Source organism: Canis aureus, chromosome 30, assembly GCF_053574225.1.
Source record: "Canis aureus isolate CA01 chromosome 30, VMU_Caureus_v.1.0, whole genome shotgun sequence".
NCBI lineage: Eukaryota > Metazoa > Chordata > Mammalia > Carnivora > Canidae > Canis > Canis aureus.
In genome coordinates, this window is record NC_135640.1 from 4,807,234 (window position 1) to 4,827,893 (window position 20,660).

The 20,660-nt window shown below is 34.8% G+C and overlaps 1 protein-coding gene across 5 annotated transcripts in view; it reads right to left on the reverse strand.

The window, feature by feature from the left end:
* ZNF654 (zinc finger protein 654) overlaps positions 1–20,660 on the reverse strand; it is a 92,436-nt gene that overhangs the window by 9,552 nt on the left and 62,224 nt on the right. For 2 of the 5 annotated variants that reach the window (XM_077878739.1, XM_077878738.1), the window contains exons 4-6: positions 12,456–12,591; positions 9,606–9,808; positions 8,817–8,956 (exon numbers count right to left, since the gene is read on the reverse strand). In XM_077878739.1, coding sequence (XP_077734865.1) covers positions 8,817–8,956; positions 9,606–9,808; positions 12,456–12,591 — 479 coding nt within the window. The other 3 variants (XM_077878742.1, XM_077878740.1, XM_077878741.1) reach the window with 3 other exon arrangements.

A 20,660-nucleotide genomic window follows, 5' to 3' on the forward strand; every position in this document is an offset into this window, starting at 1 on the left:
AGGCAGGCACTTAATTGCTGAGCCACCCAGGTGTCCCAGCCTATGTATTTCAATTATATTTTTGCCCACAACCATACCATGCTTCTCAGTGCAACTACCTTAGGCTCTCTATGTACTTCTACTGGGGTTGCTAAACTGATCTGTTTCCAGACTTTCAAATCATTTCATTCAGTGTTTATTCCATATGTCATGTAGTATTAATAGCAACAAAAACATGGGTTTTGGCATCAGAAGGATAGGATTTTAATCCTGGGCACTCTTTGAGGTTAATTAATGTGCTTTGTTTATTCTCCTTAAAAAAAAAAAGATTTATTTATTCATGAGAGACACAGAGAGAGGGAGAGACACATGCAGAGGGAGAAGCAGGCTCCCCACAGGGAGTCTGATGTGGGACTGGATCCCAGATCCTGAGATCACGCCCTGAGCAGATGCTTTACCACTGAGCTACCCAGGCATCCCTTCTTTTGTTTATGCTGATTTACCGTATTTGGGGAAACTACCTCATTTCTAAGATGAGCTTATCTTTCAAAGTCCTTATCAAGTACTCGTTCTTCATGAATGCCTTCATGAATACCCCAAACTAAAGTGATAACAAAGGGTCCTTTTCAAACAGAGGGTCCTTTAGAACAGATCTTCAGAACAGATCTTATCCCTCTGGTTTGTTTCATGCCTTTCATATATCCTTAATGATATTTTGTAGGTCCTGCTCCCCCAACTATTACTACATTGTAAACCTCAATGACACATTGTATAGTGGCGGTAGTGGCAAGAACATGAGACTGGGAGTAAGAGACTTCTCAAAAGGACATTATACATTAACTGGTGTGTAGTACCCAGTTCTCAATGAGCCATCTTTCTCTGGAACTAACCCTACTACACAAGGTTAGAATCCCAATGGCCATATTTTCTATGTGATCCTCCACACTAGGAAACCGACCCCAGAGTTAGGCCAGTCAGAGTCCCTGGAATGTTCTCAGCTCTAAACTATGAAGGCTGGAGACTGTTGACATTCCTTCTGGTCTGCAACAGGAGAGAATGAAGTCAACTGGCAGAAAAGAGAAATCCACATCCCTGGTAGCAGTTACATTTGGGGACCTACTATATCCCTTTTTATGTCATACCCCAGTATTTTTTCCACATGTAATACTTTTTCCCTAAACTAGTTAGACATAGGACGTTATCACTTGCAAACTGACTAGTATAAATTCCAATGCCATCTTATTCCTAGCTATGTGGTTTTTCTTTCTTATCCAGTCTTCTTATGCATAAAAAGAATTGAGGTCGGTAAAATGTCTAGTATATACCAATGTTTAATAAATCACCAATTTCCTATATTCTTTCTTTATCTTTATAGTCTTAATGGTACCAAGCACTAAGATTTATTCAATAAATATTTGGTAGTTAATAAACTGGTAAAAATAAATATACATAAAAATATATTCCTAAATGCAACACTTAGAGGGAGCCTGTTAAAAATATATTAAGAGAAACTACAGACATAGAATGGTATAAAAGATGATGGTGGACATTCTATATAAGGGGTATTTTATGATCAAGGGGATGAGGAAAGCAGATTAACTGTGTTTTAAAAGACATGCATATCTGCAACAGATTTAAAGAGAAAAAATAAAAAATGATATTTGGAAGTTATGGCATTGCATTCATTTTAATACAGATGAATGTTTAACATATTAGAAATATATATATTCCCCAACTTGTTCCAAAAAATAAGTTGAGATTCCTAATATACATCCTTAGGGTACAGTATTAGTTTTCTTTTTAGAAGAGAGAGATCTTATTTTCCTTTGTTTCGGCTAATTCAGGATGAAACTTGGTGAACAAAATGTAATCTCAAGAGATAATGAATCTGCCAGGAAAAGGCTACCAATATGGATTTTAGTTTTCTAGCAGGCAAAGAAGAAATATCAGGATATAGTTATGAAGCTCCATTTTGACTGAATTTACAAAAGGGTTCTCAGGTTTTCTTGTATAATGGTTTTTGAAGGAAAAGAAAACACCCTGAAAACCACTGATAGTCTTCTTTGCCTATAAGCAAATACTGTTTATGAAGCTTACATTTTCTTTTCAAACAGAAGGTCCTTTAGAAAACATAGCACCTATATGGTATACAAACACATTTCTCAGGTAGCTAACTACAAATAAAATCATCAAGTAACAAGTTGCAGAGAATGCAGGCTATAGCCACCCTTATAACATAGATTTATATATATATATATGAACTATGTATAGTAAGTAGTATTTAATAGCAAAGACTGTGAGTCAGGCTGCCTGGGTTTGAATCCTGGCTTCATTATTTACTAGGTTAGGCATAATACTATCTACCCCATAAGATTACTGGAATAAATAAGACAATGCAAATACAAAGTACAGACTATGGAAAGCACTCAATAGATATTAGTAGCTGCTGTCAGCAATGGTGAAAGAAATGGGGTTGGTAACTTGATCCATTGGCTTCAAATAGAACAAAACTGTACTCTGGATCAGGATCTGTTCAGAGCAGATGAGGTTAAGCTGGTTCATAGGGAAGGCCAAAAGGAAACAGACAACACAGAACTTGTAGGCTGGAAAGAATCTTGCTCCTCAATTACGGTGAATATCAATCTTGAAGCAAGAGAAAAGGACCCCACCATTCAAAATATAGAGGAAAGGTAGAAGAAATAAGAGAGCAGGCAACCAGAACTCTGCCTACTCAGAAGGAAGGATAAAGGAATAGTCAGGCAGCTGGGAGTTGCATACCCAGCTTCTATTCTTAGAGGGTGCCAGTGACTGGGGGCAGGAAAGATAGGCACTCTTCTATTTTAGGTCCCTCCCTAAAGAGTAAAATGGTTAGTCAAAAGAAGGAAATATTTTCTTGGTCCTTTTGTTTGTTTGTTTATCCTTGAGATTCCTATTTACTTATGAGTATATTAAAATGAAAAGGCTAAAGATACCCTGTTTAAATAGGTTAATATAGCCATAGTCAGAACATTCCTTTCCTCCTTTCCCCATAGGAAAAGACCTACTATAACAGTCATGACTGTATTCTGTTTCAGAATAACTACATTTCAAGAAATAATAATACTTCAGGGGCACCTGGGTGGCTCAGTCAGTTAAGCGCCCAACTCTTGATTTTGGTCCAGGTCATGATCTCAGAATCGTAAGACTGAGCCATGTGTTGGCATGGGATCTGCTTGAGATTCTCTCTCTCCCTCTCCTTCTGTCCCGCCCCCTCATGAAAGAAAGAGAGAGACAGAGAAAGAGGAAGAAAGAAAGAAGGAAGGAAGGAAGGAAGGAAGGAAGGAAGGAAGGAAGGAAGGAAGGAAAGAAAGAAAGAAAGAAAGAAAGAAAGAAAGAAAGAAAGAAAGAAAGAAGGAAGGAAGGAAGGAAGGAAGGAAGGAAGGAAGGAAGAAAGAAAGAAAGAAAGAAAGAAAGAAAGAAAGAAAGAAAAAGAAAGAAAGAAAAAAAGGAAGGAAGGAAGGAAGGAAGGAAGGAGAAAAGAAAGAAAGAAAGAAAAAGAAAGAAAGAAAGAAAGAAAGAAAGAAAGAAAGAAAGAAAGAAAGAAAGAAAGAACAGACGGACGCCTGGGTGGTTCAGCAGTTTAGCACCTGCCTTTGGCCCAGGGTGTGATCCTGGAGTCCTGAGATCGAGTCTCACATCAGGCTCCCTATAGGGAGCCTGCTTCTCCCTCTGCCTGTGTCTCTGCCTCTCTCTTTCTCTCTGTGTGTCTCTCATGAATAAATAAATAAAATCTTTAAAAAAAAAAGAAAGAAAAGAAAAGAAAACAGAGTAATACTTTAAAAACTATTTAAAATTTTATGTCTTACCACTTTCTCCTGATTCCTTCTATTTAAAATTCCAATTTCATGGTAACTTTTTAATATAAATTTACATAATCTAACTAAAATATACTCTCCTAGAAGATAAGTCCATAGTTTCTAGACCCAGCTTTGCTACTAATTAGCCATTTGACTGTATCTGAGTTTAAAGATTTTAATCTCTAAAATAAGAATATTAAATGAGTTTATCATTAAATCCATCTTCACACTTTTTTAAATATTTAAGACTTTAGGTCCAAGATGGCAACATAGGGAGACCTTGAATTCACCTTCTCCGAGGACATACCAAATCTACACCCATTTATAGAGCAATTCCTCCTGAAGAACTGAGGACCCAATGAACAACTTCTGCATAACAAGAGATAGGGAAACCCCATAGAGAACAATAAGAAAGATGGAGACATGGTAATGAAGGGCACCCCCACTCCCAAAACTGTGAACGGCAGGGGGAGGGGTGGTACTGAGGGACTGTAAGCAAATTCATCTGTCCTGAGGCATAAAAACAAAAACAACCAAAAACCAAAAAGCTGCAGTTTAAAAGGGCAACTAGAACTTAAAGGATCTAGCCCTAGAACTTTGCCAAACAGCAGCGACACTGCTGAAACTCTCTCTACGTCAGTGGGGCTATCAAACACTACAGTTTACATTCCCTATCCACTTTGATGGCATGGATAGGAGCATGGTCCAAGCCCCCTATTGTCTCAATGAGCCCTGGTTCTCCCATACCAGCCCCAAATGTCCCACGAAGGCAGCCCCAGTACAGTGCACACCAGGACACCTGTAGTCAGTGTTCACTATAACTCCAGACTACTTGACAAGGTACACAGGCACAAAACACCCTGAAATAGTCCAGGCTTATACCACTTGAGCTCCAGGCAACTTGCCAGGGCACCCCTGGAGCAGAGCATCCTAGGGCATTGTGCTCCACACCTGCTTCTGCTTCAGCCACCCCATGAGGGCAGCCCCCTCCACAGAGTATCCCAGGACACCTCTGCCTGTACCCACTTTACCATCTGCTGTCACCTTCAACAGAGGAGAGCCCCAGGACCATCTTGCACCCATTTCAGCTTCAGCTGTCCTGCCAGTGTACCTTCTATGCAGAGAAGCCTAGGACCACCCCAACTCACACTTGCTTCAGCTCTGCCCTTCCCAACAGTGTGGCCCCAGTATAGAGCGGGCTAGCCACACCTCCAGCTAGGTAGCCAATGTCATTAGGCACACACAGTCTACATAGGACATGACCACACACAAGACCATTCTTTCAAGTTTAGTTCCACCTAATTCATAGAAACAAACACAAAGTCAAGCAAATGAGGGGACCAAGGAATACGCTCCAAAAGAAAGAACAAGAAAAAAACCTCATAAAAGAACTAAATGAAACAGATAATCTATCTACCTGATAAAGAGTTCAAACTAATGGTCATAAAGACGCTCACCAGAGAGGAGAGAAGAATGGATGGACTCAGTGAGAACATCAACAAAGAAACAGAAAACTTAAAGAAGAACCAATCAGAGTTTAGAAGTGCAAATACTTATGAACCCAAGGAGGTCCACACCACTACACATCCTAATTAAAATGTCAAAGAGGAAAGATAAAAAAGTAGTTCCTTACTCAGAACTATGCAGTTAAAAGCTCAGAGAGTAGGCACGAAAACCTACATTAAATAACAAGCCCTCTGTGACCATGTGCTTACTAAAGTTTTTGAAGAGCTATTTGATATTAGAATGACAATTTAAATTCCTTAAGGTTGCTTAATGCATGTACCAATTTATGTGTATACAGTGGTGTTGAGGAGTGATAGATGGGGTGGAAGAGTACTAAAGTATGATAGACCGGACAGTGTGGGAACTACTTATGAAAATGACAGTTTCCTTGAGGGTGGACAGTGTGACAATCAGGACAATAGAGAAAAAGATATATGAACAGGCACTGGCTACTAAAATGTCTTATGGTAAAAATAAACAAACAAACAAATAAATAAAATGTCTTATGCTTATGCTGCTTGATGGCTGTGGTTTACTACATAACTCCTTCTGTGAAATAAACCCTATTATGGTGATAGTTTTCAAAAACTATTACGAGAAATAAAGTAGACTGAAGCATATAATGTAAAACATGTACTTAAATTTGACCAATTCCTAAAAGTAATAGTTGCTGTTTTTAGGAGTGTGGTATCCTCTGAAAGCCCAAATATCTCTTGATTCACTATTCTGTATACTTTTTATCACCACCAGTCACTCTCAAACCTATATATAACTTTAACAAGCTGTAGCCACTAGGTTAAACAATTTAATTAAACTAGCAGTTTATCTTATTTCTTAAATTTCTTATCTTCAGTGACATTAGTCCTGGAATTTCTCTCTTTAGAAAAATAAACTTGAAATATAAGACAATATATATACTGAAGGCTTTCTACTCTATTAAAATCTGCCGCTAATGTTAAGCTTATCTATTAAAGAGAATGTTTGTGAAAAATAAAATACATATTGCAATCAAAAGTATTGAATAAAAAATGCCTATAGTTGGGGCACCCGGTGGCTCAGTCAGTTAAGGCTCCCACTCTTGATTTCAGCTCAGGTCATGATCTCAAGGTTGTAAGAGGAAACTGCTAAACTAATGAATGAAATCAAATAACTAAGTAAATGGAGAGATATTCCATGTTTCCATGGATAGGGAAATTCAATTGAATTGACAAACTCAATTGTCATGATGTCAGTTCTTCCCAACTTGATCTACACATTCAATGCAATCCCAATTAAAAAATGAGGAGGTTGTTTTATGGATATCAACAAATTGATTCTAAGGTTTATATTGAGAGGTAAAAGACCCAGAATAGCCAATACAATACTGAAGAACAAAGTTGGAGGACTGATGATACCCTACTTCAAGACTTATTTATAAAGGTAAAGTAATAAAGACAAGGCTGTATTGGTGAAGGAATAGAACAAATATATCAAGAGAACAGAATAGAGAGCAAAGAAATAGACCCACATAAGTATAGTCAACTGATCTTTGACAAAGGAGTATAGGTAGTACAATGGAGTGAAGATAGTCCCATCAACAAATGGTGCTGGAACAACTGGACATCCACATGCAAAAAAAAAAAAAAATTGAATCTAGACATACACTTTGTATCTTTCACAAAGATTAACTCAAAATGGATCACAGGCCTAAACATAAAATACAAAATTGTAAAATTCCTAAAGATTAACATAGGTGAATACCTAGGTGACCCTGAGTATGGTAATGCCTTTTTAAAACACCATAGTCATGATCCATGAAAGAAATAATTGGTAAGCTAGATTTTGTTAAAATTAAACTCTGCTCTGTGAAAGACAATATCAAAAGAATTAAAAGACAAACCATAGATTGGGAAAAAATATTTGTAAAAGACATCTGATAAAGGACTATTATCCAGAATATACAAAGACCTTTTGAAACTCAACAAAAAGAAAACTAATAATTTGATTAAAAATGAGCCAAATAACTTAACCAACACCTCACCAAAGGAGATACATAGATAATAAAAAACAAGCATATGAAAAGATGCCCCATATCATAGATCATCAGGAAAATACAAATTAAAACAGGATACCACTACACACCTATTAGAATGGCCAAATTCTGGAACACTGACAACAGCGAATGCTGGTGAGGATGAACAACAGGAACTCTCATACACTGCTGGTGGGAATACAAAATGGTACAGCCACTTTGGAAGACAAGTTTGGCAGTTTCTTACAAAACTAAACACGCTCTTACCAAACATTTCAGTAATTGTGCTCCTTGCTATTTACCCAAAGGATGTGAAAACTTACATCTACAAAAAAACGTGCGCAAGGATGTTTACAACAGCTTTATTCATAGTTGTCAAAGCTGGGAAGCAACCAAGATGTCCTTCAGTAGATGAATGTATAACTAAACTGGTACATCCAGACAATGGAATATTATTCAGCACTAAAAAGAAACAAGCTATCAAGCTATGAAAAGACATAGTGGAACCTTAAATGCATTATTACTAAGTGAAAGAAGCCAATCTGAAAAGGCTATATACACTGTATAATTCCAACTATATGACATTGTGAAAAAGAAAAAACAATGACAACATATAAAAAAATCAGTGGTTTCCAGAAGTGAGGGGTGAGGGGAGGAGATGAATAGGTGAAGCACAGAGGACTTTTGGGGCAGATGAAAATATTCTGCATGATATTTTAATGATGTATAACATTATATATTTATCCAGACCCATACATTATATAACACCAATAGTGAGCCCTAAGATAAACTATGGACTTTGAGTGTTTATGATGTACTACTGTAGGTTCATCCTTGTTTTGTTTTGTTTTAAAAAAGGTACCATTTTGGTGAGTAATGTTTTTTGTTTTATTTTTGGGTAATGCTGATAATGGGGGAAGCTATGCACATATGGGGATGGGGATATAATGGGAAATGTCTGTACTTCTCTCTCAATATTGCTATAAACCTAAAATGGCTTTAAAAAATAAAGTCTTGGGATCCCTGGGTGGGTCAGTGGTTTAGCACCTGCCTTCAGCCCAAGGTGTGATCCTGGAGTCCTGGGATCAAGTCCCACATTGGGCTCCCTGCATGGAGCCTGCTTCTCTCTCTGCCTGCCTGTGTCTCTGCCTCTCTCTCTCTCTCTCTCTCTCTCTCTCTGTGTCTCTCATGAATAAGTAAATAGAATCTTAAAAAAATAAAGTCTTGAAAAACTAACACTCCACATTTAATTCAAAATATAATTGTTTCATTAAAATGAAACATACTTTATAATATATACTGTCAATTACTGGTACATAGTCATTATCATTTTTAGGTCTTACAACTTACTGTTGTTTCTTGCGCAATAAATTTTTAAAAAGTAACATTTTCACATAACTTTTTGAAAAACAAAGTCCAGACTCTGCTAACCAATTCTTCTGTCCTCATCTTATCATTTCAGTTTCAGCAATAGGAACACTTACCAGATACAGTACATATCCCCATTCTGGAGCTGTGGAATAAGAAAGGATTCACAGAGTTGCAAGGCTAACATAGTCTTGCCTTCTTTTTCAGTGTTACAGATGATATCAATCCCACTTTTACAATCAGTTTTCAATAAATGCTACAAGAGGAAAAGAAAAATCAGTTCATATCAACTAAAAATATCTAAAAAGGCTATTGCATTAAATATATAAAGTTGACATTCAAGAAAAAATTAGATTTCTGGTTTTCTTCTACAAAGACAATGATACAGAAATATTTTCATAGTTTTACTATGTAGCACCTACAGTTTCATGACTACTTTTAATCCCATTAATGTCCATAACTTGTAGATAAATAGGTTCTATTATTAGGAAAAGATTAATTATTTCACCTTAAAAAAAAAACCAAAATAACAAACATGAGCATTTAATTTCTTAGTATTTTATTTAAAAGGCAATACTTGATAAAAGTATTTACCAAAAAAGTGCTGAATTAAATTTTTCTTTAAAATGATTCTCAGTTTTTATTTAACCTTTTATTTGTCACATAAGAAGCTCAACATGAAAAATGCTTATTGATGTTTTGTTAATTTCATCATTTATTAATATCAGATTGTCTAATTCAACAGAAGCTCAAAGAATGGTGCCAATGAGAACACATCTAGATAACGTATTCTTAAAATCTTTGCTGTTACTGTAAAAGGAATTTAATAAGAATGGGCTACCTTTTTTTTTTTTTTTTTTGGTAAGGTTAAAAGAGGAATAGGCAAATATAATCTCAAACAATACCTCCCGGAATAGCTGATCTTCTACAGGTGACATAAACAGACATGTGAAGAGTGCTTGATGGAAGTACAAGTCTTTGCTGATTTCTGGGTGATTTATACAAGATTTAATAAGAGCCATTGCTTCAGGTATGCGTTCACAAGCAATTAGGTATCTGGCACGCAGTTCAAAAAACAGCGGATTTTCAGAACTTAAATATTTGTTCACTATATTAAAAAGAAAATACTCTTATTACTCTTAAGAAAAGATTCTCAAAGTTGTTTGAAATTTTGCCACTAACATGTAGTATCTAATTAGATTAAGTAGTTATTTAATTAGCATTTTCCTCAGTACGAGTTTGTGAAAAGAATTCTCAGTTATATGATTGGAAAAATGAAAATAAGAACACCACCAAAACAGTGCTCAAGAATAATCTATTGATTTCTTTTCAGTCTAAAAAGTGAAAAAAAATTTAAAAGGAAAATAAAATGAAATATTCTCTTTTCAGTTCACTAATATGTTAAAATGTTTCAGATAAATAGGGTCTGGAATTTCTAATCTATTATATGCTTTATTATTTTACTGCCCAATATTTTCATTACTCGAAGATTAAAAGGCTGAATCCTGATTTGTCAGTAAAACCACACTAATTTATATTAACTATAGAGAAAAGTAATTTAATTAATGAAAATGTAATATATTTTATTATATATATATTAATAGTAGTGCCAATAGGACTGCTTATTAATATATGCTCATTTGTCACTAAGAATAATTACTAATACTTGCTTTTACACAATTTAAAAATATATAAACACCTTTTATCTACATAAGTTTATTTAGACCTAACAACAACCTATGGCAGGTATCATACTTCTTTCACAGATCACAAAACTGAGTCTCAGAGAGGTCAAATGACTTGCCCAAGAACAAAGAACAAGCTGGTAGAGGAGGAACAATGACCCATATTTCAAATCCAAAGTGTTTTTATTAGTTGTGTATGTTTAATCAGTAGCTCCTAAAATGCCTATGAGTGATGTTTTATTTGGGCTTCAACGTTTGCCTTACAATTCTGTTTACTATATATGATAAGCAGACAGTGATTTGTATAGCTATTACAAAGATAAACTTCAAACTAGTCTTCACCCTTATAGTCACCAACTAGAGGAGAGTCATCCATGTTAATCAGGCCCCAGAGCAACTTTTCCCAAAATGAGGTATGCTAGTGGAGGTATGAAAGGAGTATTTACATAAGGACTAGAAAGAGAGAGAGAGATGCCATCAGCCCTCATACCAACAACAGATTTGTACTAACTCCTAGTCAGAAAAGCTTCAAAGCTTCCCTAAAAGTCCAAACTTTCTTCTCCTTTGTTCTCACTCCTTTTGAAACTCTTTGTCTAGGTCCTGACTGCTCTGGCCACATTCCCCAGTCTCCTCATAGTTTTCTTCAGTCTATCACTGTCCCCGCCTTCCCTATATGGACTCTCAATACTTTTCTTCAGTGATCCAACCCTTTCTCTTCAGTTACAGTTTCCTCCCTCTTCAGTTTTTTTATTCCTTTCTGAAACCTTCACATCAAGTTCCAGTCTCCTTTGTATTCTCCTGGGTATTTACCACTAAACCACTGTCATATATACCATAGCTCTCTCCTCCTACTCTGATCCTACCCCTCCTTTCCATCCCACCACTTTGCACTACTTCTCATCTTCATCTTCTCTCACATCTTTGTCACAGTCCTCCACATTTGTATCTGGGGTTGGCTTGCTCTTAAGCTGAAGAAGCATAGCCCCTTCTCCACTCAGCTCTACCCAAAGCCCACCTGCAATCCTTAACCTAAGACAAATGGAAAGATCCTAACCTGCTCAGCATACTATGTGGTATGAAGTATCCTCACTGGACCAAGGCCTGAATGGTTCCAAGGCTAGGAAGCCTTATCTTTTCTTTTGCCATCTTATTACTGCACTCCATGGGCTCTCCATGCTTTCAAATGTTCTCCAGTTTTTTGCTTATACTACTGCTGAGTTTACATTCTAGGTTTGATGATCCAAAATGTTCTGGGGCTCAAGAATTATATGGCAAACATTTTTAAAAAGAAAAGTAATTGACAGCCTCCTGCCTCAAAAGGAAATTTTGGCCCACAGGAAACACTGTGGATCTAAGATGAAGAGGAGGTGATATCAAAGAAGTATGCAGGGCACTAAGGGAATATGAGATAAAACTGAATTTCTACTAATGGATAAAGTTTGGGAAATACTGCTCCAGAGTATCTGGAATTGAAATTTACTTATTCATTTACTTATTTACTTATTTACTTATTCATTCAACTAATCACTCATTCACTTACACATTCAACTAATCACTCATTCACTTACACATGGTCATTCATTCAGTTAACAAATACTTATATTGAGCACCTACTTTGTACCAGGCACTGGGCTGGGTACAGGATATATAGTAGTGGTGATAAAAATTGGCAGAGTTCCAGCCCTCACAGAGTTTCCTGTATAAGGGAGATTCCATGTGCTTAAGCAGGGTGTTTTTTTAAGGGTGTTTGTTCCTACTTAAATAGATTTTTAAAATATAACAAGTGGTGAAAACCAACTCTTAGTAACATTTGAATAGTAAAAGTGTTAACACTCTGAATTCCCATTAGAATACATGGGAAGTTACTGGAAATAAATGTACCTAGTCTGGTGTCAAAAGTCATTCTTGGGCTAGGTTAGTATAACAATTTAAATACATTTCATGTGAAAATACATTACTCTTATTCAGTATTAGAAGATAAAGAGAAATCACTATTACTGCTCTAATTAGAAATGAAATTGCGCTTGCTTCTCACAAATGTTGGTTTTGATTTTGAGTCTCCTGAAGTACCTATCTCCTGAGATGCTGGCTGGGCTTTAAGAACAGCTTGCAACACTGGATCTTCCCATGGGCCACCATCTCTAATGATTCGAGTCACCAGTTCCAGATTCACATTTCCATATCTGCGGAGGTGATTCTGGCATTCCTAGGAGAGAAAAATCATTTTGGCTTTGTGAATTTAAAGGGGTTAAAAACTAAACTTGATCATCCTTGTCAATAAAATGACTGATGGTCAATGAGGCAGCTATTAAATTATAAGAGAAAGGGTTGCTATAGTAACCTAAGTAGGGTGTCAAAACCCCATCAGTACACAAATAGGCTTTAATGCCAAAGGTTACAGAGTTTTTACATAATTGGACTTAGAAAATCCAATTACAGTAGGGATGAAGTGTAACCCAAGGGAAAAACTTAAGGGATGCATCATTTCTAGGCAAAGAACCAGGTTGCAAAACCTAAGGGAAAAACTTACAGGATGCATCATTTCTAGGAAAAGAACCAGGTTGCAAAAATGTAAAACTTAAATGTTCAGTTAAATTTATGTGAAGGCTCATAAAGCTTCTGTTAACAATGGCAAGCAAGAGCCTGACTATAAGAAGGAGGTAGAGGGGTTCCTGTCCAATACAGTTTGGGGTTGGCAGATAGACACAGGTCCCTTGCTCTGATCCCAAATGTAAACTCTAAGTTGTGGTGAAAGGCTGGATGGAAGATGGAAATTCTATTGCATTTTGTTGTGTTAGCAGATTTGTAATCTTGGGATGAAGAAATGGTAGACTGAAGGAATGAATCCAACCTATAATAAGAAAACTTCACATTTGTTTTAAGATAAAGAAGTATTGATAAGTTGGGCATTAATTGATCATTTGTCCATGCATTTTTCTGGGATGTTTTTAAGATGTTTGAAATGTTTTTATAGAATGTTATATTAAACTCGTGATTATAATATGAATTATGTAACAAGTTTGTAAACAAATCTTAGTAATTAGGAGAATTTGGCTGACTGAATTTAAATGTATAAAATTTAGATTTATAAAATTTAATTGTTTGATTATGCTTTTTTAATTCATTATATACCTTGGTATTGTTTTTGTAACTGTTTCAGGGAATTTAATGGATAATTTTAAAAGATTAACTGAAGATTTAGTGAAGGTATGACTAGATTTATTTTTTAAATGCATACACTGAGCTTACAGCCTTAAAAAAAAAATTAGATATTGCAATTAACAATGTTAAAAATCTGAATAAATTGCACATAAATTAAAACAAAAACAACTGCCAAATTTCTTTGTGCTCAAAATATCCCTCTGACATTAAAAACATTGTAACAGTTATAAAGCAAAGTTTCAGTATAAAACAATACATCATTACAAATTTTACTTATGACATAAATCATCAGGCTACATATTCAAAGTGGCAATAAACACTTTGCTTTATGTGTCATGTTCTTTAAGTGGCATCTATATACCACTTTTTATTCCTTGTTAAAATACACAAAAAAGAGGTTTTATTTGTTTTATAAGACAAGGCAGTAGAAGAAATCAAGTTTCAAGATAAATATTTAGTCAAAGAAGTCAAAGGATCATTAAATCATAACATGAAAATAAATACCTTCTTAAAGTTATTTAGAATATTCCCAAATTAGAATGAGCAAGCAAGCAAGCAAGCAAACAAACAAAAACTTTATAAATTATGGGCAAGTTACTTAACCTCTCTGTGCTCCTTCAGTTAACTAACTCATCTGCAGAATGGATACTAAAAAACCTACTTCACAGGATTGTTGTGAGGTTTAAATATACTGAAAAATGCTTGGTACAGTGCCTGGCACATTGTAAGCACTTCATAAATGTTACCATTATTTCTTCTAGTATTTTTAAACAATTTTTAACAAATACCTTAGCATAAAATTAATTTATATTTCCATGTGTCAAGCATGTTATAGCATTCTCAAAAAGAAGGTATAAAGTTTTTGATCAGCCATGATATGTTTTACACACATGGAACATAGTAACAATCTGTGGTAACAGCTTTATGATTTAAAACAATCAATTTCAAAAATAAAATAAAATAAAATAAAATAAATAAAATAAAATAAAATAAAATAGATAAAACAATCAATTTCAAACCTAAAGGTAAACAAACATACTACAAACTCCTGTTACTTTAGACACGTATACTACTACTGCTAAAATTCAACTACTATAAGCTGGCTCTTGGTCCAATAGAAGCACAAGAAATAAGGTGAGCTGGATGCTAACCCCTGAATCACTGGTGAGCTTTGGCTTGCTGCTGAGCTCTTGGACAACCCATGTTTCTAGCTGTCTTAGTGTAGATAAGGTATTAGTATTGTGGGACCTATAACTGGACTTAGGCCCAAGTAAAGATATGGTGCAATAGATCTATTGCTAATTTCCTAAATATGGCTGAGAAATAAGAAATACTTGGAGGTCTTGTTAAAAAACAGATTCCCAGACACCAATTCAAACATATTCAATCAAAATTTCTAGAGGGAAACCCTGAAAAACAGTATATTTAATAACCCCCAACCCACAGACAACTTTGGCAAACTTTTCAATTGTACCTTTTCTACATTTAGAGTGTACTTTCATAAATGTTAATACTAGAAATTATATACTGGTACTCCTATTGACCCTTCTGGGGTCAATAATTAGCCAATTAGCTAATTAGCCAATTAGCTGAAGTTCATTTTTCTAAGATAAAATTTATAAGGTAGAGTTTTGATTTTTTTTGTGTATGTGCACTTCTTGAGCCAAGTACACCATATTTTGGAGACCACTTTTATGGGAAATAGTTCTGGACAGAAATAGAGATGAAAAGTATATTTCATTTTGGCCTACTTAAAAAGACATAGGATGAAAGAGAACAAGTAAGTCTGTAAATATCTTTTGGCTCCTCATTCCTTAAGTAGTATGGTGGCTTCTGTGGATGATATACAACTTAAAAGCCTTGAAAGTGAAAAAGGAAGCACTTAAACCACGGTAGAATTCACAAGTTATCTTTCCTGTATGTGTGTATGTGTGTATATATATATTTTAGAATGCTTAATTAAAAACCTGTACCTGTATATTAACCTGGTCCTTTATTAAGTCGTCCATCTACTATCAATGATATTCACCACAACAATGCTAAATATAATTCCCTCAGAAACTTCCATTCAACCTTGTGTTTTTGCCAAAGGTAGAGAGAAAACACAACTCCTTCCCTCACTCTTTTTTCGGAATCTATTGTGATTTGTTCTATTGTGCCTTTTGGGGACACCTGGATGGCTCAGTAGTTGAGTGTCTTCCTTCCGCCAAGGGTGTGATCCTGGAGTTGCAGGATCAAGTACTGCATTAGGCTCCCTGCAGGGAGCCTGCTTCTCCCTCTGCCTAGGTGTCTGCCTCTCATGAATATTGTGCATTTTGTTCCAGAAGAATTTTCTTCCCTGAACTTGCTGCCTCTTTAGAACTGACACCTACAACATGTCTGCAAAGCTGTAGACCAGTTTTCTGTCCATTCTATATACCTGATCTGAACTCTTCAGCAGCTTATAGGATGACTTTTTTTTCATAACATGAAATTCTTAATGTCCCAACTTCATATTTAAGGACCTCTGGATATACCTCCCTATAACCTATATACCTCCCATTCACCTATTGTACATGAATCCTTTCCTCTAGTGTCATGTCTTCCATGTCTCTTAGATTCATCATGCACTTTCGTGCTTATGCTTTTCTCATTATCACTCTCTTTCTCCTTCAACTTCATATAAACCTATCTAAATCCTCCCATAAACCAATCTAAATCTTTTCCTATCTTTTCATAGTCCTACTTTTCCCTCAGAACCCTCTGCTAGCTACCTCAATCCATAATAAGCTTAATTCCTTCTCCTGCCATACTAAAAATCAGTTCCAGTCCACTCTTGGTATTTATTATAAGAGGAGGCCTTGTATTATTAAGGGTTGACATCTTACTTCTTAGGTAATCAAAAGCTTCTTCAAACAGAGCCAAGAAAGGAAAGGTATACCAGAGAAACTAAATTCTCAATAATTAGCTCTTTAATCAAAATAGGGTTTTATGGAAGTCCATGTAACCAGAAGCACTATGAAATATTTATCTCATACTGAATGAAATGCAGGTTCCAGAGTAAAATTACACTACCATGTCAAATTCAATCATAAAACAAGCTATTGTAGAAAATCAAAGCAAAAATATTTGAAAAAGGTCTTCAATGTGGTTAATGTTATAGAAACAGAGCTTTTAAAATAGTAAAACCTTTACAATACTTTGAAATAAGATACAATCATATTTATTATCACACTTCCATTGGTTATCTTATGGCAAAGCATTTCAAAAGTTGTAAAATTTAAAGATATTACATAGTTTTCTTTTATAAAAAGACAATATCACACATTTGCTGTTCTTTTCTGCAGTAAGTTCCTAAGGAATATTTACCTGTTTTAAAAAGTAAGCATTGTGAGTTTGCTCATATAAAGTAAACAGGACAGTGTTAACTGTGAAAAGGTTACTACTTTTCAAAGAAAATTCTTATGGAGAAAATAATTTTAAATGATTGTTTGGAAGTGTTTGCATTTTTACATCTTTGCAGTTGCCAAAAATCAGTGTGTCACCTATAATGTTTGTATCTGTGCCTGGAGCATTTTTTTTTTTTGGTGCCTGGGGCATTTTAATGGGTTTTCAATTCATACGTTAAAAATGGTTAGTATCAAGAAAACACTGATTTCAGTAACAGTAGTAGTCAAATTTTGACAACTCTAAATTCGGTGAAAGGAATTTAAAACTAAGTATCATAGTTTATAAGATTTTTCATTTGTATCTACCAAAGGTATCTTTACACCTATGACAGCTACTAAACCCAAGTATCAAAGTAAACTGAACTTAAAATCAGACTATGAATTAATATATGACCTAGTTTTAAAATTTTTCATAATAAAACATTTAATCTCACTGCTGTCATTAGTTTTTACAGTTAAAACATTACTTTGCTTTTATCTTTTTAAATTGTTTATGTTTTAATGTATATAAGTACATGTACATAAATATACACATATTGATAAGTATATATTTTTTTAAAACCTGGATTGCTGTCCTATCAAAAGTCTAGATATCCCTGGTTTTATGTATTATTTGTTTTTATATTGGATTTGGAATCAAATATTAAACTCACTGTCTTCTACTAATCTTAATATTATGTCAATTTTATTTATTATCTGATGTGCTTCTTCCTGTTATTACTAGTGTTACACTAGTAACTTAGGCCTAAGCCTAGGCTTTCATCTGCTATCATTTAGATAACCCCATTAATTTCTTCTTCTTCTCTCTCCCCAGTAAATCTTTAGAAGATCTCAAAATTTAGAACACAAAGCATTTTATAAAGATAGTAGTATAAATGAAACATTTCTTTAGGGGAGCATGGCTGGCTCAGTTGGAAGAGCATGTAACCCTTGATCTCAAGCTCCATGTTGGATCTAGAGATTACATAAGTAAAACTTAAAAAAAGACTTCTTTAAACCTATTGTTTTGACATCTATATTACTGAAAACACATGCTTATAACAATTCATAGAACAGATTAGGTGTAATACTGGTTGAAGCTAAGACTTAGGTCCTTCTACTTCTATATAAACCTCAAATCCATCAGAGCTTAATTTTCTGATCTGTAAAATAAGGTATTATGGGATTAAACAATTTCTAAGGTGACGCCCAATCTCAAAGTTATAAAAATGCATGAATGCCTATAAATTACATAAATCTGATTTTTAAAAATAATTAGAATCATGTACTTAGTGAAGTATTTAAGATGCCCCATTTGTGAACTTCAGAAAAAATGAATATTTAAATATAAGTAATTGTTCCCTTTTTAATAAACATGATTACATTCTAATACATGTAAAAAATCTTAAGGAGTAAATGTAAATGATACTTAAATTAGCAATTGAAGTTTTTTTTTTTTTTTTTTTATGTGCTGCCGAAGCGAGCACAGCAATTGGGAGTTTTATCTGAAGGGGAGGCCAGTCATAAGTACAGCAAAACCTTCAACTGAGAGTATAACCAAATTTCAGAATTGGTGATTGCCATGCTAATGAAAGCAAACCCTATTAACACTTTCAATTGGTAAAGAAATAATATAGCCAACAGAGAAGTACTATTGTTATGGTTCTAACCTATAAGACAGACCCTGAAGCAGAATTAAAGTGTGCACAGGATTTACTTGAATACAGGTTTCCACACAAAGAAATAAATATAAAATCTGATTCAACAGATTTAACGTGATTTAACAGGTCACGTTCTGGCAACACAACAAACTGTGTAAGTTAATCTTCAATAAATGCTGAATGGATGAATGACTGAATCTCTGTGTCCTTGCTTTCATCATGTATTAAAGTTAGGTTGGACTTAATGACATTTACTGTTCTTTACAGCTAAATTTTCTATAATTTAGTATTTTATCTGGGAAAACAAACTACTCCAAGTACTAATATGTCCATAATTCTAGTTATTATGTATTAGGACACTATAGAATCATCTTTCAGTGATCAATGAATACCTTAATGACCCTGATGTGCTTTCAGAGGTATTTTCAAAGCATTAAGCAAAATCACTGATTTTGAAGGCACTTGCCTGTTCATGACAACACAAAATTGTAAGATGCTCAGAACATAAGATCTTTGTTTATAGTTGGATAATATGGTATGAATAACTATCAATTCACAAGGTTTAATGCCTGCTTTTGAGATGACCATCATCCTTTGTGTCAGGGTATACTGGCCTTTCCTGAGATATGCAACTTATTGATGCTGACAGCCCTTTGTCTTAGAGACTTGCTCTTGGTCCCTTGAGCTTAACTGTCTCAAGTTTATTTATTACATTATGCTTGAAATAACTCTGGCTCTTAAATCCCTTCAAAACGATTACAGAACTTCAACAGTTGGGGTAAAGTGTTTCCTTCTCAGATTATTAAAAAAAATACATTGAGAAAGTGAAAATATTTGAGGTGGTAATATATAAGAATTATTAATAGGAGTAACAATTTCAAACATAAAAATGACAGTGAAAAAATACCAAAGCTTTAGCCATTTCAACACAAGATTTATCTAAGGAATATAATTTTTATGAAATGATTTCAGAATATGCAACCTTAATTTTAACATCAATCTTTTTCACTCCCAAGTGCTAAATATGTGGCATACTTGTCAAGTATGTTCCTTTCATAGATAGTGAAATCTTTTTCCTTATACTTTTCTCACCATTAAGGAGACTTCAATTTCTCTTTTTTCTAACACTGTCAGAGTAGAATCCACAAGTAAATATTTAGTGGTTTCATCCCATAAATGCATTGGTTGATCTGTCCTTCATTTCACTGTACAGTAGTAACCAATGGACCATGAGGTAAATTTCAGAAACTATACCTCATTGTTTCTTGTTTTGTAGAGGTCAACAAAGGGATTTTTTTTTTAAAGAAAAAAATGTCTATGGACTTCTTTATCCTTCATTTGTGTTGCCAAACCTAGGAATACTGTGGGCTAAGACTACTAAGTGCTAGAGACAAAGGAATGAAAATAGCCTCTACCCATGAGATCTAATGGCATAGCTGGAGAGACGTATCAAACCACAAATAGAATACAGAGGGATTAGTGTCTCAGTAACAGTAAAAAAACTTGTGGTGGAGGAAGTGGGGTGGCATCATATGTAGTCAAAATGAATTGAGTAGAGACAGGAGAAAACTTCTATTAGAGAAGAAAAGAATATGTGAACACAATTTTGAAACTACTCCTTAAAATGTCCTGCTATTATTAAGTTGATATGATTGTATTCTTGAAAAGCCTTTTTTTTTTTAAGATTTTTTTTTTTATTTATTTATTTATTTATTTATTTATTTATTTATTTATTTATTTGACAGAGAGAGAAGGACAATGAGTGCACAAGCAGGGGGAGCTATAGATGGAGAAGCAGGCTACCCCAAGCAGGACCCCAATGAGGGGCTTGATTCCAGGACCCTGCCATCATGGCCTGGGCTGAAGGCAGTTGCTCGACTGACTGAACCATCCAGGTGCCCCTCTTGAAAAGCCTTTTAACCAGTATTACAAAGGTAGTTTGAATACCAAGATTTTTTTCCAAATAGTCTAGGCAGGGAACATAGTCCAGAAGGTTTTAGTAGAAAGTCAATTCTTCATATTAGGGGTTCCTGGGTGGCTCAGTG